Consider the following 26,993-nt stretch of genomic DNA (forward strand, 5'->3'; position numbering starts at 1 on the left):
TGTGTCATGCAGTCTTATTCTTCTTTTGATTTTTTCCAACTATTTAAAAATGTAAAAAAAAATTAAAATTAAAACTAAAAAATGTAAAAACCGTTCTTAGCTCACTGGCTGTACAAAAACAACAGACCCCTGCTCAAGGGATTAAGTCCATCTGTTATTAATTTTAGGTTAGAGATAAGAAAAACTAATTGTTTTCCCCCAGAGAGGAGCTGGAGGCTTGACCAAATGCGGAGAGAAGGGAGGGTCGGTAAATCTCCTGCCCAGCATTCCAGGTAAGGGGGGGGGGGGGGGAGACTTCCTCGGTGATGGACTTAAGAGTATTTATAAATCGGTTTTCTTATCTGTAAAATGGTTTTCTTATCTTTCAAATCTCCACCTAAAAAGGTCATGAGGGTTGAATGAGATAAAAGATGGTAAAGCGTTTTGTAAAATGCAAATGCTTACTCACTTAATTGTTTCTATGACGCGCGCTGGGGCTCTCACACAGACTTTATTCCTCTGGGAAGCTTAAGTTTGATGGGACACTGTCCCTTTAAATCCTGCCTCACTACCTCAAGTACTTGGAAGAGTCGGCACATGCGCATTCTTCTGCGGGGCTGGTACCTCCTGCAACAGCCTTCCCAGAGCCCGTAGAAGGGAGGTTAAAGGTCCTCCCACCGAGAAGTTTTACGCAAGCGTAAATCAGGATTAGGAGCACTGTGTCGTGCGGAGAGCCCAGTCCCTTTTTCGTGCTCGAAGACTCCGCCCCCCGCGGCCAATCAGCAAGCCTCGCCCTTTACAACGGCGAATGGCATTGAGCGTGGGGGGCGTGGCTGAGGGTCCGGGGGGCGCGGCCTGGCGCTGAGAGAAGCGGCGGGGAGAGCCGGGGGCTCTAGTGAACAGCGAAGCCCGACAGGCATCGCCGGCGGGTGGCGAGCGCAGGCGGCCCGGGCCCGACGGTCTCCGAGATGTCACGATGGCTGTGGCCATGGTCGAACTGTGTAAAAGAGCGGGTATGCCGCTACTTGCTGCACCACTACTTGGGTCACTTCTTCCAGGAGCACCTCAGCCTGGACCAGCTCAGCCTCGATTTGTACAAGGGCAGCGTTGCCCTGCGGGATATCCACTTGGAGATCTGGGTGAGGAACCAGGCCCGAGCTCGCGAAAGGGGGCGGGGGGCGCCGCAACGACCTAAGGATTCTGACTGAAGGGTGGGCTGGGGACCGGGCATACGGCGTGGAGAGGCCATGGGAGTCAGGCCCTTTCCAGGCGACTGATCGCTTCCAGAGCCAGAAGCTGGGTAGGACTGGGTCCCTGCCTCCACAGTAGGAGAAACTGAGGCTGGGGAGGGGGATGTCACTTGTCTGAAGAATGCCAGAATAAGCACATCGAGTTTGGGGCCTGAGTTGGGAAGCGTGGTTCTCAGGGGCTAAGGAGAAGGTGAGGAGGGAGCGGAGCAACTAGGGGGCTCTAATAGGACCGGGCCAGGGCAGTGACAGAGTTGGGGCCTTGCAGCTGGTCAGGGAAAGCTGGTAGGGGTCCGGAGTCCTGCCGAGAGCACCTGTGGGAAAGGTGCTCTGACCTCCTGACCCTAAGATCCTGGGCCAAGTGGGTGGGGTTCCCGCCTCCGGACGTGGATGTCAACAACCGCGTCAGCGCCGGTGTTGATCAACACCTCGTGTGACTGGCGACTGCCGCCCCTGCCTACTTCCTGCTTTGGGGAGAGTGGGATGGACCCAGTAGCGTTTGGGGAGGGGCTTGGGAGTTAGCATCCGTCCCCACCTGCCAGAGAGTCCCTGAGGAAAAATGGAGGGGTTGGGCTTCAAGCCGGGAGGAGGCCAAGGGAGATGCTGGGGAGGCGGGAGGAAGAAGGTCTGGGTCAGAGGCCTGAGGCTGGGGGCGGTGAGAGGCAGTGACTCACAACTCAGCTGAACTGGGAAGTTGCAAAGAAGCCACCAATTAGAGGCATCAGCCCGGGACTGGCACTGGGTCAGCCCTCCAGTCCAGAGCCGCAGGGGTGGGCATGGGGCAGGGGCTTCTCAGTTTTCTGGCTGGGCCGACAGAGTGCCTGGCCTAAATGCAACGTGGGCCAGGAAGAGCTGAGCTTTAGGGGTAGGCAGGCCTCCCTGGGCAAATGTAAGGTAAGGGGAAACTCCTGAGCCCAGAGCTGGGGACACTTCCCGATAGCTTCTTGCCTGTGAATCCTAGTGGAGGAGGCCTTTTCTGACCTCTGACTTCAGCCTCTTAGGCTGGCCTGAAAGAAATGGCCAAGACCTCTAGGCTGCCTCTTCCTACTTCCAGTCCCAGAAAACACTCCCACCCTGCCCAGCCCTGCCCTGCCCTCTTGGTGGAGATTGAAATGGCTCCTAGCTAGGATGCTTTCTGGGCTGGCCTCAGGAGTTGTCCCTTGGAAAGCAGGTGCTTTCCCCATAGCCAGCCCCTCCTCCAAGCTGCTCTGCCTGCCGCTCCTGCCTTGAAGACCCCAGAAGAAGCTGAGTGCCTGGGGATCCTGGGATGGGGTGAGGAGAGACACTTCAGTCACAGTCCTCACCCCACACTGAGTGGTTAAACTAGGCCCTTCTCTCTAGGCTTCAGTTTCCCATCTATGGATCTCTGGGTAAGGAATTTCAGCTTGACCTCTATGAGTCTTCTAGTTCTGCCATGTGTTTGTTTACTCACTGATCCAACAAGCGTTACTGGGATCCTCTCTGGGTGGTACCACACACTACCTGGGGTCACGTGAAGCAGGCAGGTGAGTTCCTGCCTTCAAGAAGCTCCCAGACTGGCAACGGTGCTATTTCCCCATTTGTAACCAGGGGTTCTCAGCCTCATACCTCAGAGAGGTACAGCTACACCAAATGTTTGAAGTTGGGCAGGGGTCCCCTCCGGCTCAGCTCGGCCCTCTGCCAGCCTCTCGTGTACACTCCCCTTGAACTCCACACTGATCCAGAGAGAACATGGGTGCTGCTGCACTCCGCTGTGCCTTTGCACGTGCTATTCCCGTGCCTGGAACATACCACCTTCCATCCCCTCTGCCTGGCTTCCTCCTTCTCATCCTTCAGCTCCCCCTCCTCTGGTTTAAAGGATGGACCACGTTTGGATGGGCCAACAGTAGGGATCAGCTAGAGCGATAGCAGCAGTTTATAGGTAGCACAGGGGCAGTGGGTGGGAGGTAGGGAGGGGGCAGGGAGAGCGAGGGAGCTCTCGAAGGTCGCGGCAGCCCACCAGGAGTGCTGCAGCCAGGGAGACAGCCACATTTGGAGGTTTCCCTGAGCCGGATCTGTCCCTTCCCTGCTCCCAGTCTGTGAACGAAGTGCTGGAGTCCATAGAATCACCCTTGGAGCTGGTGGAAGGCTTTGTGGGCTCTATCGAGGTGGCCGTGCCTTGGGCTGCGCTGCTCACCGACCACTGCACCGTGCGTGTGTCAGGCCTCCAGCTCACTCTGCAGCCCCGCCAGGGCCCAGGTGAGGGCTGGGCAAGGCTAGGGGCAGGGGGCTGGGGAACAAGTGGTAGGAGTAGGCCTGGGCACCTCTTCTGAGACCCTCTGCCTACTCACAGGGCCAGGGGCTGCTGACTCACAGAGCTGGGCCTCATGCATGACCACGAGCCTACAGCTGGCTCAGGAGTGCCTTCGGGATGGGCTGCCCGAGCCCTCTGAGCCACCACAGCCCCTGGAGGGACTGGAAATGTTTGCCCAGACCATTGAGACTGGTAAGTAGGCCTCCCATGGCCACCCTGCTCCCTGCCCCCCTGTAGCCCACAAAACAGGGGCCCTAGACAGTGGGATGGCCACTCCGCCGCCCCAGTGGGGAAACTCTGCCTGCTCCCTTGCGGCTCTACCTGGCCTGAGACCCCTTTCTGCCCCTCAGTGCTACGAAGGATCAAGGTGACCTTCCTGGACACTGTGGTGAGGGTGGAACACTCACCGGGTGACGGGGAGCATGGCGTGGCGGTGGAAGTCCACGTGCAGAGGTAGGGGCATGCCAAGCGGGGTGTTCTGGTGCGAAGAGGAGGGGGAGTGAGGGGCTGCCGCATGGCCTTGGCGGTGCCCCTGCCCCTAACCCCAGCCTGGGCTCCTGAGAGGTAGCAGGGCGAATTTTGGGTGGTCCTGGTGGTGGCTATGGTGGTGGGAGGACCATATCGTGAGCCTGGAATGGGGCCCGAGGGCCAGGGTGACACAGGCCCAGAGTGGCTGGGGCCCTAAGGAGCAGGTTACACACCAGCGTCTGAGGAAGAAGGGCCGGCCATGGAGGTCCAGGATGGCCTGGCTCTGGTGGGGAAGCTCTGCTGTCCAGACTCTGACCCCAGACACCTAGAACAAAGTGCTGTGTTCGGAGAGGGGCGCCAGCCTGAGGTGGCTGGGGCAAGGGCTCATCCTCCACTCCCCAGACTGGAGTACTGTGACGAGGCAGTGCGGGACCCAAGCCAGGCCCCCCCAGTGGACGTGCACCAGCCCCCTGCCTTCCTGCACAAGCTGTTGCAGCTGGCGGGGGTCCGCCTACACTTCGAGGAGCTCCCCCCACAGGTGGGCTGACTCTGATCCCCACAGTTTCTTTCTCCTTCTGATCCCTGTCTTCTCTCCCATCTGCCCCCACTGACCGTTCCCCCCATTCCTTCTGACCGTCTCTGACCTCAAATGTTCAACCCGTTCCCTCCTGTATCCTCTTGCCTCCAGGAGGAACCCCCGAAACCCCCCTTGCAGATTGGCAGCTGCTCAGGGTATATGGAGTTGACAATGAAATTGAAGCAGAATGAGGCCTTCCCAGGCCCCAAGGTGGGTCCCAAGCCCCTGTGGAGGATGGAATGGGCTCCATTTCAGAATACTCCTCAGCAGTGCAAAGCAGGGTCATTGAGCGGGGGAAGTTACTGCCTTCTTAGCAATGAGAGAAACAGGCTCAGTGGTCAAGTTGTGGCCGGGGTTCCAGAACTAGCTGGTGACAGCTTAGCCTGGCAACTGGCATCCTACGTCCTCTGGGTGAGGGCAGGTGAGTGGTGGCTCTCAGAGGGCCTAGGTGGCAGATGTAGGCTCCATGGTTGTCTCCTCTGGCCCCTTCTGGCCCCAGCTGGAGGTGTCTGGACAGCTGGGCTCCCTGCACCTGCTCCTGACCCCTCAGCAGCTCCAGCGGCTTCAAGAACTGTTCAGTGCCATGAGCCTTGCAGGTGAGGCCTCTGGGCGCTCCAGGGGAACGGATGTCTGGGGAGGGGCCAGCCAGGCCGGGCTGACAGAAACAACTGTCCTCCTCCTTAGACCCCGAGGGCCTGGTGGATAAGCTGAACAAGAGCCGCCCGCTAGGTGCCGAAGACCTGTGGCTGATTGAGCAGGACCTGAACGAGCAGCTTCGGGCAGGGGCTGTGGCTGAGCCCCTCAGCCCAGAACCCCTTGCCAGCCCTCTTGTCAACCTGGACAACACTGGTGGGTGTGGGGTCACACTTGGCATTTGTCTGGGCAGCGAGCATGGGTGCAGGAGTGGGGACCAAGTGTGGCTTTCCCTAACCTCCCCTGTCCTGCCCCACAGACCTCTTCTTCTCCATGGCGGGCCTCACAAGCAGTGTGGCCTCAGCCCTCTCCGAGCTGTCCCTCTCCGACGTAGACCTAGGATCTTCTGTGCACAGCGACATGGCCCCCCGCCGGCTGTCTGCTCATGCCCACCCAACTGGTGAGTGCTCCTGGGGCAAAACAGCTGGAAGAGGCCTCAGTGCCCCTGTGATGTCACGTGGGTGCAGGAGGCCTCCACTGATGCTTAGCCGTCCGCGTGGGTGACTTGGTTCCCTGGGGATGCTCGGGAGGCTGGTGACACAATAGATAGAGGGCTAGGTGTCAGAGTCAGTGATCTTGGGCAAAGCATTTACATTCTTGGAGACTCCGTTTCCCCTTCCATAGAAAGGGTGTAATAAGATCTAACCTTGCCGAGCTATACGTATTGACCGGTGTTTGTCGAGAGATCATGTGTGTCAGGCGCTGGACTGAGTGCCTTATCACCTGTAGTCCTTCCAGCTCCTTGAGAGGGTTGAATTGAGCTTGGGCTCAGTTTCTGGCATGATGAGGCTCTGTGTCGCCCCTGCCCGGCCAGGCGCCGTGCCAGAGTCATAGTCCATCTGGGCCAGGGCTTCTCCCAGCCCCTGGCCCAGCATCTGACCATCACTTTACCTGGGGTGCCCGTGAGCTCTGGGAAGTCCCTGGTAAAACCTCTCTCCTCTCAGGCAAGACGGCCCCCACACCCCTCCCGGACACCCTGCGCCCTGACTCGCTGCTAAAGATGACCCTGGGGGGCATGACCCTGACCTTGCTTCAGACATCTGCCCCATCTTCTGGACCACCTGACCTCAGCACCCACTTTTTTTCGGAGTTTGATGCCACCAAGGATGGGCCCTTCGGCTCCCGTGACTTCCACCATCTCCGACCGCGCTTCCAGAGGGCCTGTCCCTGTAGCCACGTCCGGTACAAGCCTGAGGCAGGGGCCCAAGGAGAGACTCCCCGAGCCCCCCGAGCCCAACCTCTGATGCCCAGCTTCTTCCTCGCAGGCTAACGGGTACAGCTGTGCAGCTGTCCTGGGAGCTGCGGACAGGCAGGGGCCGGCGGACTACCAGCACACAGGTGCACTTCGGGCAGCTCGAGGTGCTGGAGTGTCTGTGGCCCAGGGGCGCTTTCGAGCCTGAGTACACGGAGGTGAGGGCCGAGAGCGAGTGGGGATGTGGGAGGGCCCGCAGGTTCAGGTGGATCTGGAGGCCCCGCCTGACTCTTGCCTCCTGTGTCCCATCCCAGATCCTGAGCTTCCCCGGCAGCCTGGGTTCCCAGGCCTCAGCTCGGCCCTGTGCCCACCTGCGTCACACGCAGACTCTACGCCGTGTGTCCAAGGTAACCCCCCCAGCCCGTGCCTAAGGGCCCTTGGCTGTTTCCGTGGTACCTTGACCCCACCCCATCCCCCAGCCTCCCCTGGTGGCTGCCTGCTCCCACCCTCCAGCCCCCTTGCCTGTGCTCCAGCTAGAGCACACCTCCCCATCTGGGAGCCCTTGAAGACGACGTCTGGGCCCTACACATGTACCCTTTGGCCTGGTTGCCCCTTCCCTGGCTCATCTTGGCAACCCCTGCCCGTTTTGAATATTGGATGGCTTATATTAAACAAACATGGTCCTCTTTGTCAGGCAATGTGGTGAGGGTCTCCCTCTCCCTTCCTAGCTTTGTCCCCTGTGCAAGCTTTTCTCCACACCAGCCAGGCGGCCTCTGCGTTTTGCTTTTGCTCAAGGGGGTCCCTTCCCATCCTGCCCTTACCTACCCCACAGCCCTCGCTGACCTGAACACCTTCACCCTCAGAGCCGACCCCGGCGCCCAGCCGCCTGCCATTGCCACTCAGAACTGGCCCTGGACCTAGCTGACTTCCAGGCAGATGTGGAGCTGGGGGCCCTGGACCGGCTTGCTGCCCTGCTGCGCCTGGCCACCATACCCCCTCCCGAACCACCTGCTGGCCTCCTGGTAAGATACCCAGCTGGGGCAGGGGGCCGGCACGGACCCTCTAGCTCACAGCCATAGTGCTGGGGCCTCTGGCAGCTCTGATCACCCCCCTCGTCCCGCAGACGGAACCCCCACCGGCTGCCGAGCAGCAGACAGTGGTGCGGTTGTCAGCACCCCAGGCCACGCTGCGGCTGCGCTTCCCCATTGCTGACCTGCGGCCCGAGCGGGACCCCTGGGCAGGCCGAGCTGTGCGGGCTGAGCAGCTGCGGCTGGAGCTGAGTGAGCCCCAGTTCCGGTCAGAGTTGAGCAGTGGTCCTGGTCCGCCCATCCCCACCCGCCTGGAACTTACCTGCTCCGACCTTCACGGTGAGAGCCCCCAGAGGACAATACCCAGGGCAGGGCCTCAGGCCTCTGGGAGAGGGGGGCCCGGGGCTACAGAAGGGACTGAGACACAGTTGGGATGGACTGGGGCCCAAGGCCTCACCAGCTCTGTGAGATGCCAGCATTACCTGTCTTCAGGCTCCTCTGAGAGTGTGCAGAGTGGACCCTTCATCACTGGACTGCTGCCGGCCATGGGTGTGAGGGAGGGCGCAGGCACCACGATGGAGGCTCCGGGCCCCCGCTAACCCCACCTGACACTGGGGAAGAAATGGGGAAAGGCAGCAATGGCCACCCCTCCTCTTTATCCTCGCAGGCACCTACGAAGACGGAGAGAAGCCACCCATCCCCTGCCTGCGGGTCTCCAAAGCCCTGGATCCCAAGAGCCCTGGGCACAAATACTTCCTGCCCCAGTAAGTGGGGGCTCAAAGGGCAGACAGGAGAGGAGTGCTTTGCTCCTGAGGGCAGCAGGAAGCTGGAGGGGGCAGGGACCAGGGGCTAAGGGAGACTTGCAGCCCGGTGACAGGCCTGTGCCCTGGCAGGGTGGTGGTGACCCTGAACCCCCAGCTCAGCAGTGCACAGTGGGAGGTGACCCCCGAGAAGGGAGAGGAGCTGGAGCTGTCGGCTGAGAGTCCATGTGAGCTGCGGGAACCTGAGCCCTCGCCGTTTTCCTCCAAGAGGACCATGTACGAGACAGAGGAGGTGAGGCCCCAAACCCAAGGGAGCCACTTGGTGGCTGTGGGCCGGGAGGACAGGATCACTTAGGGCACCAGGTGATGTGACCCAGCAGCAGCAAGAGTGGCATCGCTTCCATCGTCTTTGATCAGTGGGGAGTCCGAAGCACCCCAGCTCATGGGGCCTAAGGGTGAGGACGCTGGTGGGGGCAGGTCCTTCGCTGGGAAGATCAGGACCTTGTCTCTCGACAGGGACCTCGGGATCCTTTTCTCTGAAGGTGATGAGATTTGAGTGAGAGACAGTTAAGGGCCTGGTCTCTGGGCTAAAGTGGGTTTGAATCTAGGCTCTGCCACTCTAGCTTTGTCATCTTAGAACTGGTCTAATCTCTTAGAGACTTATACTCAGATGAGTTTCCTTATCTTGAAAGTGGGTGCCATGACCTGTGTGGTAGGCCTATCATGAAGATAAAGGAGTTAACATATATGAGGCCCTCCAAGCAGATTTGGCATGCTGCCAGCGCTTCTCCCGAGATGGCTGTCCTACCTCCCAGCAGAGAAGGGCTCCCATCAGTGCATGAGAATGAACGAATGATAGGAAGTCAGCGTGCAGACCAGAGTCTGATTCCCGAGCCAGCGGCAGACCCTGACATCTCTCAGATGCCTTTCCCCACTCCCCTGACTAGATGGTGATTCCCGGAGACCCCGAGGAGATGAAAACCTTCCAGAGCCGGGCCCTGGCACTATCGCGCTGCAGCCTTGAAGTGGTCCTGCCCAGTGCCCATATCTTCCTGCCCAGCAAGGAGGCCTATGAGAGCCTCTATAACAGGTGGTGACTCAGGCGAGTAGGGGGAGTATGGGGAGGGGCCGGGCTGGGCCACCCTCACTGCTGCTGTCCGTCCACTTGTCTCAGGATCAACAACGACCTACTCATGTGGGAGCCTGCGGACCTGCTTCCCACCCCTGACCCCACTGCTCATCCCCCTGGCTTCCCCGGCCCCTCAGGCTGCTGGCATGCCAACTTCAAGATGTGCAAATCGGCCTTCAAGCTGGGTAGGAGGGATGCCCTGGCACGGGTCCCAAGGTCCCCAGAGCTGGGTAGGGCTGGGGCAGCCCTCCCAGGTCTCCTTCCCACTTGGCTCTTTGATCTCACCCCAGACTCTGACTCGGATGAGGAGGATGCCCACTTCTTCTCAGTAGGGGCGTCAGGCGCCCCCCAGCCCCCTGCCCCTGAGTCCCCAGGTCCTCGCTCCCAGAGTACCTTCTCTACACTGGTGACGGTGCTGAAAGGTCGGATCACAGCCCTTTGTGAGACCAAGGTGAGGGCAGCCCTGGGGAGGTGAGCCCCCCCCCCCCCCGACTCCAGAGCTCCCCACCCACCACTGGCAGGAGAGCAAGACCTGTCTGAGCAGTTGGGGAATCTGGGGGAAAAAGCCCCAGTGGGGCCGAGAGTGGCCCATCCAGCTAGCAGCACCCACCCGCGACCCACCTATCCCATCACACCCCATTAGCGCCCGTTGTATGCAAGGTGCCACGCTAGGGCTCCAGATGGGTGCTGTCTCGTGCTGGATGGCGGGGAGGGCGGGGATGACTCCCCTTCTGGCAAAACAGGCAAGTGTTGCTCCAGACCTTTAGCAGAATCTGGGTAGAGCTGGGGCTGGTCCTCGGCGGGCTGGGGCTCCAGGGCCCCCTCCCCTGCCAGGGGCCTAGGGGCTACTGAGTGCCCTGGTGGGGCCAAGCCACGTGCTTTGCCTGCAGGATGAGGTTGGGAGGAGGCTGGAGACCTCACACGGGGAACTGGTGTTGGACGTGGAGCAAGGCACCATCTTCAGTGTCTCCCAGTACCGGGGCCAGCCAGGCCTCGGCTACTTCTGCCTGGAAGCCGAGAAGGCGAAGCTCTATCACCGAGGTGTGAGGGGAGGGGGCTTTCAGGAGGGACCGGGCCCCGGGTGGAGGGGACGGCCAGCCAGCTTGGCAGGGGGCTCACCGGCTTCCTCCCCAGCGGCTGTGGCTGACCGCCTGCTGCCCAGTCGCCTGGAGCCGCCCAGCTTTGCTCCTCCGGCCCAGCTGGCCCCAGCCATCTACCCGTCAGAGGAAGGCGTGACCGAGCGGGGAGCCTCGGGCCACACGGGCCAGGGCCGGGGCCCCCACATGCTGTCCACTGCTGTGCGCATCCACCTGGACCCCCACAAGAACGTCAAGGTACGATGGTGCCCGCTCCCGGTCCACCCGCTTGGCTGGGACGACTGCCTCTCTGGTGCCTGGCGGGCTGGCCCCACCATGCTGACTGTGCCCCACCTCCAGGAGTTCCTGGTAACACTGAGGCTCCACAGAGCCACCCTGCGCCACTTCGTGGCCTTACCGGAGCAGAGTTGGCACGCCCAGGTGAGTGAGAGTGGTACAGGCGGGCAGGTCTCTGGACCAGCGGGGAGGCCAGTATGAGGGGTCTGGGCTGGGCCAGAGCTGACTTCCAGGCGAAGCCCCTGGGCAAGGGGTATGGTGGCAGCTGACAGGTGACGGGCAGCAGGTGGGGAGCCGTGCTGGGGTGGTGGGGGTGGGGGTTGCTTAGAGGAAGGAAGAGGCCCCTTGTCCTCACAACTCCTGTCCTGGTCCCCAAAGCTGTTGGAGTTCTTAGATGTGCTTGATGACCCAGTGCTGGGTTACCTGCCCCCAACAGTCATTACTGTCCTACACACTCACCTGTTCTCCTGCGCCGTGGACTACAGGTACCCAGGCTGGGTGGGCCAAGAGCCAGGGGCGGGGGCGCAGGCTCTCATGTGTCAGGAGCCTACTCTAGCCCGCGTGTGACCCCCAGGCCCCTCTACCTCCCTGTGCGCGTCCTTGTCACCGCTGAGACCTTCACGCTCTCCAGCAACATCATCATGGACACTTCCACCTTCCTACTCAGGTATGCGCCACCCCCACCCAGCTCACTTTCCATCCCACTCCAAACTGGGCTGCAGCTGCTACTCCCCTGGGTCCTGCCTTTCTGCTGTGTGTCCTCGGGCCGGTCTTTGAGCCTCTCTGTACATTAGGGTGATGATCCCTCCCTCGGGAATGAGAATTGGTTCCGCCTTCCCGGAGGACAATTGAACCTCTGAATCAGAGCCTTAAAAGCATTTGTGCTCTCTAACGTGACAGTCTCACTTAGGTGGTTGTCCTAAGGATCTATAAGAAAAACAGGTGGAATGTGATGTCTCTGGAGTATAGTTCAAAACAGTTCAGGGGCACCTGGGTGGCTTAGTCGGTGAAGCATCCTACTCTTGATATCAGCTCAGGTATCGATCTCAGGGTTGTGAGTTCAAGCCTTGCATTAGGCTCCATGCTGGGTGCGAAGCCTACTTCACAATAAAGAAATAAAACAGTTGAAACCTAGAAATAATCTAAATACCCCCAGATTATAACCTGAGTCAGTAAACATGGGTTGCCCAGCTATTGAAGTCAAGTCAAAGAATGACCTTGAAAAATATGGAAAATCCCTTAATGCAGCATGGACTGAAAAAACCTACGTCAAGGCTTATGAGGGGTTATGTGTATCCGTGTCTGTGGCTTCACAGAAAGGATGAAAGAAATGTATAGGCGCTTTTCTCAGAATTTGGGATCAGGGAATGTGAATAGAGATCATTTCTTTTTTCTTTCCACGTTTTGAGAGGTCTCAAAAGGAGGTTGTGCTACGTTGCCATTAAAATAACTTATTTTGGGGCACCTGGGTGGCTCAGTTGGTTAAGCATCTGACTCTTGATCTCAGCTCAGGTCTTCATCTCAGGGTCAGGAATTCAAGTCCTGCATCGGGCTCCACACTGGGTATGGAGCCTACGCAAATAAGAATAAAATAAGAACATATTTTGAAAGAACAATGAATGCCGGAGGGCTGGGGGGGAGGGGGGGGACGCAGGACACGTCCCTCCCGGGGCCACTGTGAGGTGAGGGGGAGGAGCAGGAAGTACTTGGAGAGCCCTAAGTGCCATGTGACCTAAGCAAGCTTGTGCTATTTCGGGCCTTCGGCTCAGGAGACAGGCCCAGTCTCCCCACGGTACAGACAAGAACACTGAGGCCGAAGAGGACCCAGCGCTGGCTTCTTGTGGGCTTGGGACCCCCTGTGGGTGCCCCTTGCCCATCTCTAGGAGCCCCAGCCCTGTGGCTCCCATGGAGCTGCAGTCTGCAGCGGCTCCTGGGCCCTTCTCAGCCCTGTTCCCCACCAGGTTCATCCTCGACGACTCGGCCCTGTACCTGTCCGACAAGTGTGAGGTGGAGACCCCGGATCTGCAGCGAGGTGGGCAGGGCCTGGACGGGGCTCCCTCCCCTCCGAGGGACCCCAGCCCCCGGCCACACCCAGAGCAGCCAGATGTCCTCGCCTAGCTGCTAGCTGGGCCCTTAGCATGCCCGCCAGGGCCGCACTCGGATGAGCCCCACGTTCTCCCCTGTGGGGGTGGGCCAGGCGCTGGGTGTGAAGAAGCCACTGGAACTTCTCTTACTTTCTGCTTCAGATTACGTCTGTGTGTTGGATGTCGACCTCTTGGAGCTTGTGATTAAAACCTGGAAGGGGAGCACCGAGGGCAAACTGGTGAGTGTTGCCCGGGGTGGCCCGGAGCCAGAGCAGTCGCAAAGGCCGATCACCGTTTCCCTCGCGGCCGTCTCTTCCCTTCTGCTACCTGGGCCTGGGCTGGGGTTATGGTCACTGCCTGCCCTTCAGTGCCGGGCTCTGTTTATCGGCCCTCCCGGAAAGGGCCAGGCCCACCGTGCGTGTCTCAAACTGGGAACCCCACCACCAGAAGGCAGCTGTAGCCAGAGCAGAAAAGGGGCCTTGAGAGTCAGACGGCGTTTGGGGGGCCCCGTTTCCTCCTCTGTAAAATGGAGATAATCGGCCCCACCTCCCCAGCTTGAGGCGAGGGATTGAGGACGGACACGGGAACATCGGCAAGCCGGGAGCACCCCTGCTGCCTTGGGTGGCCCCGAGCGAAGCCCCTTTTAGTCTCGGGCTCAGTTTGCTCAGCGGGGTTGCCGGGCAGCGGGCCGTGTGGAGGGATGGACCCTGGGCAGGTGGGTGTGGAGCCTGGGCTGACGGCGCCCCGCCCCCCAGAGCCAGCCGCTGTTCGAACTGCGCTGCTCCAACAACGTGGTGCACGTGCACAGCTGCGCGGACTCCTGCGCCCTGCTGGTGAACCTGCTCCAGTACGTAATGAATGAGGGCGACCTACACCCCCCTCCCCGGCCCCCCAGCCCCACGGAGATCGCCGGCCAGAAGGTACAGGTGAGGCCTGGCCCTGCAGGCCACTAGAACTCCGCCAGGCCCCTGCCCCTGCCGTGGCCCCCTCGGGGTGGGGGTGGGGGTGGGGTGCTGGCTTCGGAGGAGCAGGCGTGCCTCCTTCCGGTCATTCGTTCATCCCTCCTCCCCTGCCTGGCCCAGCTCTCCGAGAGCCCTGCCTCCCTGCCCTCCTGCCCCCCAGTGGAGACAGCCCTGATCAACCAGCGGGACCTGGCCGACGCCCTCTTGGACACCGAGCGCAGCCTGCGGGAGCTGACCCAGCCTTCAGGTGGGATGGGAGCGCTTTGGGGCCGGGGGACGCAATCAGGCGCCCAAATCAGGCATCGCACCCCCCAAACTGGACTCTCTCTCCACAGGTGGCCCCCTCCCTCAGGCCTCGCCCGTGTCAGTCTACCTGTTCCCCGGTGAGCGGAGTGGGGCCCAGCCCCACTCGCCCCCTGTTGTGACCCCTACTGGCAGCTTGGGGTCCTGCTCAGAGGCCAAAGAAGATGCAAAGGAAGAGGAGGGAGATGGAGACACTCTGGACAGTGACGAGTTCTGCATCCTTGACGCTCCTGGTCTGGGCATCCCGGTGTGTTGGTGGGGAAGGCTGGGCGGGGCCAGGAACTGGTGGGAGAGAGTGGCTCCCTTCAGCGTGCTTCTAGAGCTCCCGGGGAGGCTGGGTCTGTGGCAGGGCTGGGGGCGGTGGGGTGGTGGTGGGCTCTGGCTCTGGGCTCTGAAGGATTTTTCCAGAGGAAGGAAGAATGGCATCCAGGACAGAGGGATGGGACATAGGACATCGAGAAGAGGGAGGGCGATTAGCAAGAAGGGGGTGGAAAACCATTTGGCTGCAAAGGTACGGATCTGCTGGCCCCCGGGAGCCAATGTGAATGTCATGTGTAAGCAAGACCCAGGGCCCAGAGAGACAGGCCTGGCAAGAACAAGGGGCACTTAGCCCCCACCCGGGAAAGAGCACTCTGACACAGCTTCTGGGGATGGTGGCCCAGGGGAGTCATCTTTTGTCCAAAACAGGGAGGGAAATGTGAGGATGGGGACGAAATCGCGAGAGGGTGGTCTGGACTGAGGAAAGAATCTGTACACACGTGTTCACTTGGCCTTCTCCCTGTAGCCCCGAGATGGGGAGCCCGTGGTGACACAGCTGCATCCGGGCCCCATCACCGTGCAGGACGGGTACTTCTCACGGCCGCTGGGCAGCACAGACCTGCTCCGGGCCCCTGCCCACTTCCCTGTGCCCAGCAGCCGTGTGGTGCTACGTGAGGTCTCCCTCGTCTGGCACCTCTATGGAGGCCGAGACTTTGGCCCCCACCCTGGCCACAGGTGAGAAGGATGGGTGTAGGTGGCAGCTATGGCCATGGGGCCCACCCACTTAGGAGATGGGGCCCGGGCTGGGGTTCAGCTCTGACCTTCAGCCACTGATAACCTCGAGCAGGATCCTTGCCTCGGTGGCCTCCGTTCTTCCTTCCTTGCCCTGCACCCACCTCCCAGGGCCGAGCTGGAGAGTGTCTCCCGTCCCTGGCTGAAGGGCCCACTCAGGGGAAGGGGCAAGGGAAGGGGTTCCCCTGAGTGCGTTTGTCCCCTCTCCGTCTTTCCAGGGCAAGAGGCGGCTTCGTGAGCTCCAGGGGCTCCCCTTCTCGCTGCTCTGGCCCCAACCGGCCCCAGAACTCTTGGCGGACGCAGGGGGGCAGTGGGAGGCAGCACCACGTCCTCATGGAGATCCAGCTCAGCAAGGTGAGCTGGGGGCAGAGTGCAGAAAGCCGCCGGGGTGGGGGACAGGGCAGGCTATCCTGTCCCTGCCCCTCAGCCAGCCCTTCGTGGCAACTTACCTCAGGGTCCCCCGTCACGCACTGAGTCACCGAGCGGCTGCCGTGCTGCACGCTACGTGCTGTTCTAGATGTTGGGTGTCGCGACAGGCAGAGCAGACAGCACCCCTCCCTTCCTGTCACTTGTGTGGTAGTGAAAGGAGCCACGGATCTATATGGTGTGGAACGTGGTGAACGTTTGGGGAAGGTGAACCAGGGAGGGGCACGGGGAGCGCTGGGGAGGGGGGCCAGCCGTGTTCTCGAGAAGGTGCCGTTTGCACGAAGCCCTGAGGAAGGGAGCAGGAAGAGGTTTTCGGGCAGAGAGCACGGCACGAAGGCTGCCAGCCAGGAGCCTCCCTGGTGTGTCCAGAGCGGCAAGGAGGCCAGCAGGCTGCGGCCAGGCCGGGAGGAGGGCGGTGGAGGCCGTGCGTCCAGCTGGCAACCAGGCTCGCAGGCCCCACAGACCACGGGACGGCTTGGGTGTTTACTGGAGTAAGGCACCCTCAGCAGGAGACAGTGGCTGCACGGGGTGGCCGCTGTAGAGCCCATGATGATGGTCGGATTCTGGAGAAATTTTGCTGGGGAAGAACAAGTTGGGTGGGTGGCCAGGCTAACCTGAGAGATTGTGCAGGTAGAGGTGCCGCCCATTGAGTGAGCACACGGGGCTGTCGTGGGGCTGGCACATCGGGAGCAAGGGTGGAGGGCAGGCTTTGGAGGGCGAGGCCAGGGCGCAAGGTGAGCAGGCGTGTGCTTTGTGAAGAGCCCTGTCGTGTGGAGAAGGGGCTGGGGGCACCACCAGGAGGGGCTGTCCAGGGGAGAGGGGACAGCAGTTCCAAGATGAGCCGAAGGCGGTGGACAGGACACAGGTGCGGAGGGACTGGAGAGATGTTCTAAGGAAGCAAGCCTGATGGCCTCGGTGACGGAGAGGTGGGGGCGCAGTGTGGGCACTTGGTGACAGACAGGTGACAGGCGACAGGAAGGGAACGGGAGCAGGTAGATTCAGGGGAGGAGTTCAGTGTGTTAAGAGGAGTTTGAAATGCCTGTGGGACAGCGACAGGGAGGCAGCCGGGTGGGGGGCGGAGGGGGGTGCTGGGGGCAAGAAGGGTGGCCGAGAGACAGGGGCCCTGCCTGCGTGGCTCAGGCCTCCACCCACCCCTCAGGTAAGCTTCCAGCACGAGGTGTACCCAGCGGAGCCGGCCCCCGGCCCCGCGGCCCCCGGCCAGGAGCTAGAGGAGCGGCCACTGTCCCGCCAGGTGTTCATTGTTCAGGAGCTTGAGGTCCGAGACCGGCTCGCCTCCTCCCAGATCAACAAGTTCCTGTACCTGCACACGAGTGAGCGGATGCCACGTCGCGCCCACTCCAACATGGTACAGGCCCCACCCCGCCGTCCACGCTGGGCAGAGCCGTGTGCGCACGCACGCACCGGCCTGTTTGGGAGAACGCTGGGGCTCGGGCGGGCTCAGCTGCGGCGACAGCATGCGCCGATGCCGGGCCGGCTGGGCACGGGGTGGGGGCAGGGACCCGAGGCCCCGCGGGCACCCAGAGCTTGCCCTCTGCCCCCAGCTCACCATCAAAGCGCTGCACGTGGCCCCCACGACCAACCTGGGTGGGCCCGAGTGCTGTCTCCGTGTCTCGCTGATGCCCCTGCGGCTCAACGTGGACCAGGTGAGGAGGTCAGATGGGGGTAGAGCTGGAGGTGAGCCCCGCTGCCTCCGGGCCTGGGCGCCTGACCTGCACCTTCCCCTGCAGGACGCCCTGCTCTTCCTCAAGGACTTCTTCACCAGCCTGGCGGCTGGCATCAATCCTATGGTTTCGGTGGAGACGTCCACTGAGGGTGAGAGGCTAAGCTGGGAGGGGAGGGTCCGGGCCTCCCACCTCCCGGCCATCCCCAGGCCCATCCCCAATCTGTGCCCCCCACCCTAGCTCGCCCTGAGACCCGAGTCCAGCCCAGCAGCCTCCAGGAAGGCCAGGCTGAGGACACAGAGACGCCTGGCTCCCGGGAGACCACAGGCAGCGGACACCGCTCCTCTGCCGAGCAGCAGCCTATCTACTTCAGGTGGGGCTGCAGGCTGGGGGGTCCCAGCCCAGGCCGCAGAGGGCCGGGTCAGTGACCAAAGGCCCCTCTCCCCGTTCCCCACCCAGGGAGTTCCGCTTCACGTCTGAGGTGCCTATCTGGTTAGATTACCATGGCAAGCACGTCACCATGGACCAGGTGGTAAGTAGGGCTGTCAGGCAGGCTGGCTGTGTGGGCCCATCCCGCTCGTCCCCATCCTGCCCAGGTGTGGCCTAGGGGGCCGGGGCTTGCATCCAGGCGACATCAGCTGCTGAGTCGGCCTTCAGTGGCTGCCGTGGGCTGGGCAGGCCCCTGTGCCCAATCGCATAAACCCCAATCCCTTCTCCGTCCCCAGGGCACTTTCGCTGGCCTCCTCATTGGCCTGGCCCAGCTCAACTGCTCTGAGCTGAAGCTGAAGCGGCTTTGTTGCCGACACGGGTGAGCCCTCCTTGCCCTGCAGCACCACTGGCCTCTCTCCAAGGTCCTCTAGCTTCCCTCTGCTCTGTTTCTGACTGGTTGTGTGGCCTTGGCCAACTCATCACCCCTCCGGGCCTTCAGTTTCACTCTGTATAATGGGGACCATCATCCTCCACAATCCTCCGGGGGGTGCTATAGAGAGCATTGGGGTACCTCAGTTCCTGGTCCCATGACCCCTCAATGTGTGGCTCTACCTCTCCTCTCCCCTCCCCTTCCCAGGCTCCTGGGTGTGGACAAGGTGCTAGGCTATGCTCTCAACGAGTGGCTGCAGGACATCCGCAAGAACCAGCTTCCTGGCCTGCTGGGGGGCGTAGGCCCCATGCACTCAGTTGTCCAGCTCTGTGAGTGGCTGACTATGGGGGCTCTGGAAACTGCTCTTACTCTTGGGCAGCCTGGAAGCTGCCTCAGGGATAGGTAGAGGAGGTCTGAAGTCAGGGCTTGTGTGGGCAGCGCAGCCCTGAGCTTCTCTGACAACCCTGTCCCTGCAGTCCAAGGGTTCCGGGACCTGCTCTGGCTGCCCATCGAGCAGTACAGAAAGGATGGGCGCCTCATGCGGGGGCTGCAGCGGGGGGCTGCCTCCTTTGGCTCCTCCACAGCTTCCGCCGCCCTGGAACTCAGCAACCGGCTGGTGCAGGCTATCCAGGTGAGTGGGCACATGGTTCCAGGCCAAGTAGGGCAGGGAGGGTGCTCCACAGCACCTGACCCATCCCCAGATTTCTACTGAGGATAGTCTTGGGTGTGTGGTCTCATGAGACACAGTCATGGATGAGAGAGGCCCAGTGACCAACTTGGGGCCCACACAGCTCCCACGCTGGAGGGTGAGTGCCCTCCAGGCTCTACAGCCCACTGGTGTCTGTTCGTGGCCACCTCTTGAACAGGAGGGCAGGGGGTGTGACCCTGTTTACAGACGGAAAATCTGAGGCACAGACCGGCCCTCACTCATTCAGGCCCTGCATTTTGCTAGGCCCAGACAGATCCCAGGGACACCAGGGCATTGTCCTGTGAGCAGCTGTAGGTCAGTGCCGTGAACTCTGGTAGAGGGACTAGGACGGACACGCCCTTGTCGGGGAGCTCAGTGCTTTCTGGGATCTGCAAGCCCAGCCCCCTGCGGGCAGGGGGCAAGATCTCTAGAGAGGAGGCTGGAAGGATTAGCAGGTCCCAGAGAGGCCCCAGAGGCACAGGTGAAGAGACTGGGTGAGAAGTGAGGGGGCAAAAGGAACAGAGGAGCCAGCTTCGGAAGGTAGAGGGGACTCGGTGGGGGTGAGCAGGGGGGAAGCGAGTGCTCTGCCAGAGCTGCCTCTGCAGCGGACAAGGCAGGGCAAGGTGCAGGGTAGGAGAGACGGTGCACTCAGTCTCAAGAAAGCTGCCTGTGTGGCACCTCACAAATGGGGCAAGGGCACACAGATGGTCCACACGAGGAGGGTTTGGGGTCCAGAGGACGTTGGGCGAATCCCCTCAGGAGGCATGTGCCCACCTGAAGCCCCTTGACCTGAGTCGTGGAAGCATCAGCAGGGCCCCAGGAGCGGCACCATAAAGCACAGCTATGGAGGGAGACAAGAGTGCGGCGGCTCCCTGGGCTGGCCAAGGGTCCGGCACGGTCCTCTGGGGCTGGCTCGGGGGCCTCGGGGCCGGACGTGTGTGCCCCGGCCAGGTGTCCTCATCCGGTGCCCTCCGTGTTCCTCTAGGCCACAGCTGAGACGGTGTATGACATCCTGTCCCCTGCGGCACCCATCCCCCGCTCCCTGCAGGACAAGCGCTCCGTCAGGAGGCTACGAAAGGGCCACCAGCCCGCCGACCTCCGGGAGGGTGTGGCCAAGGCCTATGACACAGTTCGAGAGGTGATGAGGCCCCGTCCCCCCTCCCAGCCCCACAGCCACCTCCCCACCCAAACCCCCGCGCTGACCTCCAACTTCCACAGGGCATCCTGGACACGGCTCAGACCATCTGTGATGTGGCATCCCGGGGCCACGAGCAGAAGGGGCTGACCGGCGCCGTGGGGGGCGTGATCCGCCAGCTGCCCCCAACTGTGGTGAAGCCCCTCATTCTAGCCACGGAAGCCACATCCAGCCTGCTCGGGGGGATGCGAAACCAGATCCTTCCCGACGCACATAAGGACCACGCTCTCAAGTGGCGTTCGGATGAAGGCCAGGACTGAGCGCCAGGCGCCCAGGACCCAGGGGCACTGCTGCCCACCTCGCGCAGCCAGCCCCAGTGGCATCTTGGTCCCTGCGCCTCCCCAGATCTTCGGCCCACAGCTGGGCGGGCCCTCGGGGGAAGGGCCTGGAAGGACCCTGCCTGGCCCACCCTGCCAATCGCTGTGAGAATGAGGCCTCCCTGCCTGGGGCCTCAGCCCTGTCTCTGCACTTTTCCTCTGGGGAGAAAGGACGCTGCCTCCACTACTACCTGGGCCCACACTGCCGCCTTGTCCCAGAACAGGAGGCATTTGGACCCTCAGACCCCAGCCCCACTCAGCCAAGTATCTTTCTACGTCTGGGGGGAGGTGGGGAACAGACCCTGTGTGGTTCAATGTATTTTTAAGCTCCTTGAGCGCGTGGGTCAGTGTCTGCATGAAGTGGAATAAACTGCCCACCGCCAGCCCCCTTGTCCCGTGTACCTGCGCTGCCCCAGCCTCAGCCTTGACCTTGGCTCTCACTCAGATCCCCACCTCTGTACCCAGCACCTCCCATGTCACCACCAGGGGTCACCACACCTGCCCAGCAGGTTCAAACTGGCCCCCAGCTACCTGCCCACCCCTGCACCCCTTCCCCTGCCTGCCCTGCCTCCGCCCTGGGCTCCTCGCCACTCGGCCCCGCTTCTGCTGTGGCAGGAGCGGAGGGGGCAGGAGGAAGGCTTGGAGCCCGCCTCACCCGACCATGTTTCTTGGCTCTATCCCTGCAAGAGCCCAGGATCCAGCCTTACCTGGGGCCAGGTATTAGGGGAGAGCTGGGAGGACACTGGCCTGCAAAGGGTAGGGCTGTGGGGTGCCCCCGGGAGATGCAGACCCTGAGCATGTGGCCTGAGGCTAGGCCCTTGGTCTCTGAGCCTCAGGTGCCTCCCGGTAATCCCTGCCCGGGGACCAGGAGGGTCAGTCAAGGCCATACCTGGAAGGCTGGGCCCTCTGGAGGCCGCTCCCGCGTCCCTAGCAAAAGGCTGTTCGGGTGACTGGAGCCTCTGCCCTGGGGTCCCAGCTCCAGGGCACCAGACAGGGAAGGACACTGGGGGGTAGCACTGGCCAGCAGGGGTCCTGACAGGCTTTTCCCTACATGGGGAAGGGAAAATGCCCACTGTCCCCACCACCACACATGCATGCGCGCACACACACGCCTTGTTTCAGAACAAGAAGGGGCTAATCTTATGCCCCACCCCACCTTGCTCCCCCAGGCAGGTGGGTCTGTGGGGAAACTGAGGCTCAGACTAAGAGGCACAGACTTAGAGAACCCTCACCTTGCTAGGGTCATCTGCAGACTTCTCTTTGGTGAGCAAAGGTTCTCCCCCCAACCCCAGTCCCCTCTGTGCCCTTGCTGTCCCCTTTGTGTCTGGGCACCAAATGAACAGGGCAGAAGTTTTGTCCTGGTGGATCCCAGGGGTCTCGGCTGCCCATGGTCACCTGAGGGGGCAGGGAGTGAAGGAAGACAGGCCGTGGGTGGCTGGGGTCTGATGCCACCAGAAGGGACAGATGGGGGCCCAGCCTGATGCTTCCTAGAAGTGCCCCACCCCACCTGGGCACAGTCCAGGGTTTCATGCCCTTCGAACCACACTTGTGATCAGTATTGACAGGCAGCAGAGTAATCATTAACCACCGCCAGGGGCTGGGCCAACGGCTCAAAAGGCACTGGGCCCAGGGCGTCCCCACTTCCTCCTTGTGCCCCGAGGGCCAGCCAGACACCGAGGTAAGAGCGGGTCCAGGCGGTCAGACCCCTACAGCCCCTCTGCCCCAGGGTGCTCCTGAGCCCAGCTACCTTTTTGCAGGGTTCCCAGCCCCTCTGAGGAAGGAAGGAAAGGGCCTAAGCAGCTGCTGGGTGACCTGAGCCGGTCCTTTCCAGCCCCGGGGCCTCAGGTTCCACCTGTGAGATGAGGGAGCCCGACCCCTGACCGGGCAGTGGCATCGCTGCCTCCACTAAGCCTGGCACTTGGTCTGCCCTGGGCATCTTTGGGAGGGCCTTCTGGGCTTTGATGATGGGAGGTGTCACCTGCTGTGGTGTCTTCATTCACAGGCCTGTCTTTCTAGGCAAAGGACTCCTGCCCAGGGACCTCCCATCCCACCTTGACTGCATCCCAAGAGGGTGGAGGCTGCTTCGGAGAGGTTGCCAGGCAGGACAGAGGCCCCGCTCCGTGAACTCGGGCAGCCTCCTTTGCCTCTCTGGGCATCTCCAGTGTCAGGAAAGGGAGAAATGGTCCAAGTCCACTCTCAAGGCTCAGAGTCCCAGATCCCCCTTCTTCTCCAAAATGTCCCCTAGGTGGGTAGGACTGGCCTTGGAACCTGTCACTGAAGCCTCTGGGGCCAGATCCTGTCTGGATCTGGGGGGTGGGAGGTTTGGCGCGAACACACTTTGCAGGAGAAAAGTCTGCTCCCCTGGGAGCCCTGGGCTGGCTCCAGGACCACGGGCAGAAGCTCCTTCGGATCTTCACAGCAAGGTGGGACCCAAGGGTTGAAGGGACGGTGGCTTCCAGCGGTCAAGGCTGGCGTGCAGGACAGGTCTCACAAGCCCTGATTTGCAAGTGAGGAGGAACCAGCAGGAGATGAGGCCACACGCTCAAGGTCACCCAACTGCCAGACCCCTGCAGGCGCTCAGGCCACTGAGGTGCTAAGTGCTCTTGCAGATGGTGGTCGCTGACAGCCCTGTGCTTAGCATTCTGTCGGCAGGTTTGCACATCGCACCTTCTCAAGTTCCCTGTTTCTCCCCCTGTCGCTTTCCTCTGTCCCTATTTGCTCCGTTCCTTTCCAGTTCTCTCCGGCTCTGCATCTGCTTCTCCCACTTTCTGTGTCCCCCGCCCCCACTTCACCCCTGCCCCTCTCAGTCTTGCCTCCAGCTTCTCATCTGGGGCCATCCTCAGGAATCTGGACGGTCAGAGATCCCTGGAGACCGACAGATGTCCAGCTATCCCTCACTGTCCCTCTGCCCTGTGGCTGTGGCAGGAAGGGTGGGCAAAGGGCAGAGGGTGGAGGCCACGGTGGCCCAACCTGGAACTGGGGCCCAGCTCTGGTTGGGAAAGAAAGGAGGAAACAAGGAACTTGGGGCCAGAGGGTGTGGGGTGTCAGGGCGGGCAAAGGCTGCCCAGGAGCTATAAATCGGGGCCACTCCCGGCTTTATGAGCCGAGCTGGGGCTGAGACAGGACTTCGCCCAGAGAAGAAGGGCTGGCATCAGACTCCAGGTGTGGGCCCCGGATGATAAGGAGCCTCAATAAAAAGACCACGGACCTGGGGCCACGAGGACCCAAGAGGCCCACATGGGTGGGCACGGGTCCTCCCCGGACTTCTGCCCAAGGGGGAGACACCAGACAGGCAAGGTCCAGGCCTCCAGTTGGTTCCCACCCTCTGTAACAGCAACTCCATGTGGAAGTGCCCACTGGTTCCAGTGGGGCTGCTGTTATCGGGGATGGGGACCAGTACCCACGGAGGAGGAAGAGCACGCCAGCAGGGACCTCCACGGCTGCGCTCCCAGGCCCAGGATGGCAAAGGGCAGTGGGCTGTCGGCAGGCTGCCGAGACCGAGTGCACAGGGCTCTGACCTATGAATTGACAGCCAGTGTTCCCATCTCCCCTCTGGCTGCCAATTCCATAGGTCACAGGTATGTTCGCCTCAATGTCAGCCTCCGGGACCTGCAGTGCAGGGAGGGGAAGGGGTGGGACGAGGGGTGTCCAGAGGGCAGGGAAGACTTGCTACCCCAGGGCAGCCCTCAGGTCCAACTCCTTCCTGTTTCGTTCCTACCTTTCCATGTTCCCTCCCGTGAGCTTGCCCTGCTTTAGGTCCCCACCTGTACTGACTGCTTGTGGCATGCCTGAGTGCTTTGCCCATGCTTTTCCCTCTGCCTGGAACACTTTTCCCTGCTTTTTTTGTGCCGGGTTCACCCTTACTAACTGTTCCAAGCTCTGCCCAAGCATTGCCTGCCTACAGGAAGCCTTCCTGAAGCCCACTTGATCCCCAGTGCTTGCCTGGGCACCCCCAGCAACCTGCGCTTCCCCAGAGAACTGTACTGCCCCTCCCCCCCCCCCCCCCCCCCCGCCCCGGTGTTCCCATCCTCCCCACCACCTGTGAGCTCAGCTCCCGGCACCCAGCCCCGTGTGCTCGGTGGATGTCCAAACAGATCCTAAGCCTTCGTCTTGCACCCCAAGGAAGCACCACCAATGTCCCATGTGGCCAAGAGGGGCCGAGGGCTCCGGGCCCCAGTCTGTGTCGGAGCCTCTCCAGGACGAGGACCCCCCGAACCACCTCCCCTCCACTGGCCTGCTCTCTCCTCTCTCCCTGCAGCACAGCCCGGACTTGCCTGCCCAGCTGTGGTGGCCGTGGAGGAAGGCGACCGTGTGGGGGCAGGACCTGGCGGAGGTCTCCGCAACAGCCTCGCTCCTGCTTGGCTTTCATACGATGCCGATGCGATGCCCGTCCCGGAGACATTCGCATTTGAATTAAAAGCCTTCTGCTGCTAAAAGATAAGCTTTTCGAAATTGGAAACAGAGACCTAAGAATAAAGTTCAAATTGCTCAACGATAGGAGCCGGCTCTGGAGCCCTTTCTGTGTGCCGGGCCCTGGCATGCATCGGTCACCTGGGATCAACTCAGCGACCTTGCGAAGCGACCATCATGGACCTGTTCGGGAGATGAGGACTCGGGGCTCACAGAGGGGGGAGCATCTTGCTAAAGTGAGAGTAGTTGAACCTTCTCTCCCCGAGGACCAGGCAGCTGGCAAGCATCCAGCCACCCTCTCTGGCCCCTATGACTCTTATCCCAGTGGGGCTTTTTTGCTGCCCCATCGGCTCCGGATCCCTGGGCCGCCACCTTTACCGAGCTGGGCTCAGATGTCCCTCCCGCTACCTCCCCTCACTACCTCCCGCTGCTCCCCCCACCCACCACACCTTGGGCCCCTGGGCCTCTCCCTGCTCCCTCTTATCTTATCCCTTCAGGGCTGAGAGCTCCGTGCTCTTAACACCCTGGGCTCCAGACTCCTGGAGGGCAAAGTCCAGGATTCACTCATCCTGCCTGGATCCTGCCCCCACTTTCTCTCAAGACCTCCGGGACACCTGCTGCTTGGTCCTTTCCCCCCACTCCGTGGCTCCCGTGACGTGACCGCTCTTAGAGTCCCCATCACCAATGCCTGGCTATTCCCCGCCCAACTTGGCGAACCAACCCCTGGCCGCAGCAGCCACTGACTTTTTGTTTCCTGTAGCCTCGGAGACTGGTGCCGAGTAGCTGCTTAATAAATGCCAGCTGAAGTACCGACCACATGACCACGCGTGTGAGTGACGAGGCCTGTGGGGAGCAGGCGGCAGACGCAGGCAGGTGCAAGGCCCTCAGCGAGTTCCGGCTGTCGTCTCCATCACCATCACCATTGCCGCAGGTTTGTAAAACAAGGCGAGGCTGAGAGGCTGACGAGGCATCCTGAGGGCATGTGCAAATTCCGACAGCAAGGAAAGCCCTACGGGGGAAGGAACGGTCAGAGTGGGGGGGCTTTGATTGGGAAAGTCTCCCCGAGAGAGGTGAGTCTGAGTTCAGCTTTTGCTGCGGTGAATCCTAGGAATAGGTCATGAGCACGGGGAAGGAGGGAATAACAGGGAAACAGGTACAGAAAGAAGGGGCTGGGGGGTGGGGTGTGAGTAGAGGCGACCCTGCGCTTTCGCAAGCCTCGCTCCCTAAAGCCACCGCCAGGGGGTGCACTGGGCCACGTCCCTCCCTGGCTGGCTGGGGCTGACGCTCCCCACCTCCTCCCCAGCTCAGGGACTCCTCCCCAGCCCTTCTCTGAGCAGCCCCCCAGGGCACCCCCCGCCCCAGGTCCTCACAGATGTCAGCGCCCTTAACACAGTGGCGGGTCCCAGGCACTCAGTGCGCACCTGGCACAAAGTGGGATTCCTTAGGGACTTTTTTTTTTTTTTTTAATGTGTATCTATTTATTTTGAGAGAGAACGCAAGTGGAGAAGGGGTAGAGAGAGGGGGAGAGAGAGAATCGCAAGCAGGCTCTGCGCTGTCAGCACAGAGCCGGACAAGGGGCTCGATCTCACCAGCTGTGAGATCATGACCTGAGCCGAAATCAAAAGTCAGAGGCTTAACCGACTGAGCCACTCAGGTGCCCCTTGATGGGGCTTTTACGGCTGCTTTTTGTGTATAAAACATAAATTTAGGTGTGCCTGGGTGGCTCAGGCGGTTAAACGTCCGACTTCGGCTCAGGTCGTGAACTCACTGTTCTTGAGTTCGAGCCCCGCACCGGGCTCTGTGCTGACACCTCGGAGCCTGGAGCCTGCTTCGGATTCTGTGTCTCCCTCCCTCTCTGTTCTTCTCTCTCTCTCAAAAATAAGTAAACATTAAAAAATTTAAAAAGCACATAAATGTACAGTGTATATCTGTCTCATTAAAAGTAAGTCCCTGTGTAACTACCACTCAAGAAAGAAAATCTGTGCCGCCGAGCACCCCTAAATGCGTCCTTCCGGGTGACCCCCTCCCCCCCCCCAGGTAAGCACAGTGCCGCCCTGTAAGATAATCACTTCCAGTTCACCACCCAGGTACACAGCGGAAAACAATATGTGTTCCTTTTGCCTGGGTTTGTGTTGTTGTGTGTTTATTCTTCAAGTGGACCCGGCTGCTGGGTTCGTCTGCGTCCGCATGGTTGCTGGAGCCATAGTGTGTTTCCATCCGTTCGCTGCTGTGCCGCATTCCGCTGTATGAATAGAAAAGCTGGGTTATCCTTCTTACTATAAACGGACTTAGTACTGC

General features: G+C 61.1%; 1 protein-coding gene and 1 long non-coding RNA gene across 5 annotated transcripts; both read left to right on the forward strand.

The window, feature by feature from the left end:
• The first annotated feature begins 831 nt into the window (after positions 1 to 831).
• On the forward strand, positions 832 to 20,668 carry ATG2A (autophagy related 2A). 3 transcript variants are annotated; one of them, XM_019414896.2, is made up of 41 exons: positions 832 to 1,118; positions 3,281 to 3,443; positions 3,538 to 3,690; positions 3,849 to 3,951; positions 4,369 to 4,504; positions 4,655 to 4,753; positions 5,043 to 5,139; positions 5,228 to 5,392; positions 5,496 to 5,636; positions 6,181 to 6,418; positions 6,502 to 6,646; positions 6,743 to 6,835; positions 7,292 to 7,450; positions 7,552 to 7,795; positions 8,124 to 8,220; positions 8,350 to 8,509; positions 9,165 to 9,307; positions 9,392 to 9,531; positions 9,637 to 9,797; positions 10,237 to 10,387; positions 10,481 to 10,680; positions 10,783 to 10,863; positions 11,098 to 11,204; positions 11,294 to 11,386; positions 12,681 to 12,751; positions 12,966 to 13,042; positions 13,559 to 13,729; positions 13,886 to 14,012; positions 14,101 to 14,315; positions 14,853 to 15,061; positions 15,337 to 15,472; positions 16,704 to 16,910; positions 17,107 to 17,208; positions 17,293 to 17,377; positions 17,467 to 17,599; positions 17,686 to 17,758; positions 17,952 to 18,034; positions 18,293 to 18,414; positions 18,562 to 18,716; positions 19,759 to 19,911; positions 19,992 to 20,668. In XM_019414896.2, exons 1-41 carry the CDS (start codon positions 948 to 950, stop codon positions 20,226 to 20,228), a joined length of 5,796 nt encoding a protein of 1,931 aa, XP_019270441.2. In that variant the 5' UTR covers positions 832 to 947; the 3' UTR covers positions 20,229 to 20,668. The 3 variants fall into 3 exon arrangements, with proteins under 3 accessions (XP_019270441.2, XP_053755457.1, XP_019270443.2); XM_053899482.1 differs by having other exon boundaries at positions 16,797 to 16,910; XM_019414898.2 differs by having other exon boundaries at positions 13,559 to 13,723.
• A 1,310-nt stretch (positions 20,669 to 21,978) lies between these two features.
• LOC109246689 (uncharacterized) lies at positions 21,979 to 25,509 on the forward strand. 2 transcript variants are annotated; one of them, XR_008421104.1, is made up of 2 exons: positions 21,979 to 22,530; positions 24,544 to 25,509. It is a non-coding gene; the product is annotated as an uncharacterized LOC109246689 (long non-coding RNA). The 2 variants fall into 2 exon arrangements; XR_008421103.1 differs by lacking the exon at positions 21,979 to 22,530 and adding an exon at positions 22,944 to 23,863.
• The last annotated feature ends 1,484 nt before the right edge of the window (positions 25,510 to 26,993 follow it).

The sequence above is a fragment of the Panthera pardus genome, unplaced genomic scaffold (assembly GCF_024362965.1).
Source record: "Panthera pardus isolate Hobbes unplaced genomic scaffold, ASM2436296v1 HiC_scaffold_12, whole genome shotgun sequence".
Classification (NCBI taxonomy): domain Eukaryota; kingdom Metazoa; phylum Chordata; class Mammalia; order Carnivora; family Felidae; genus Panthera; species Panthera pardus.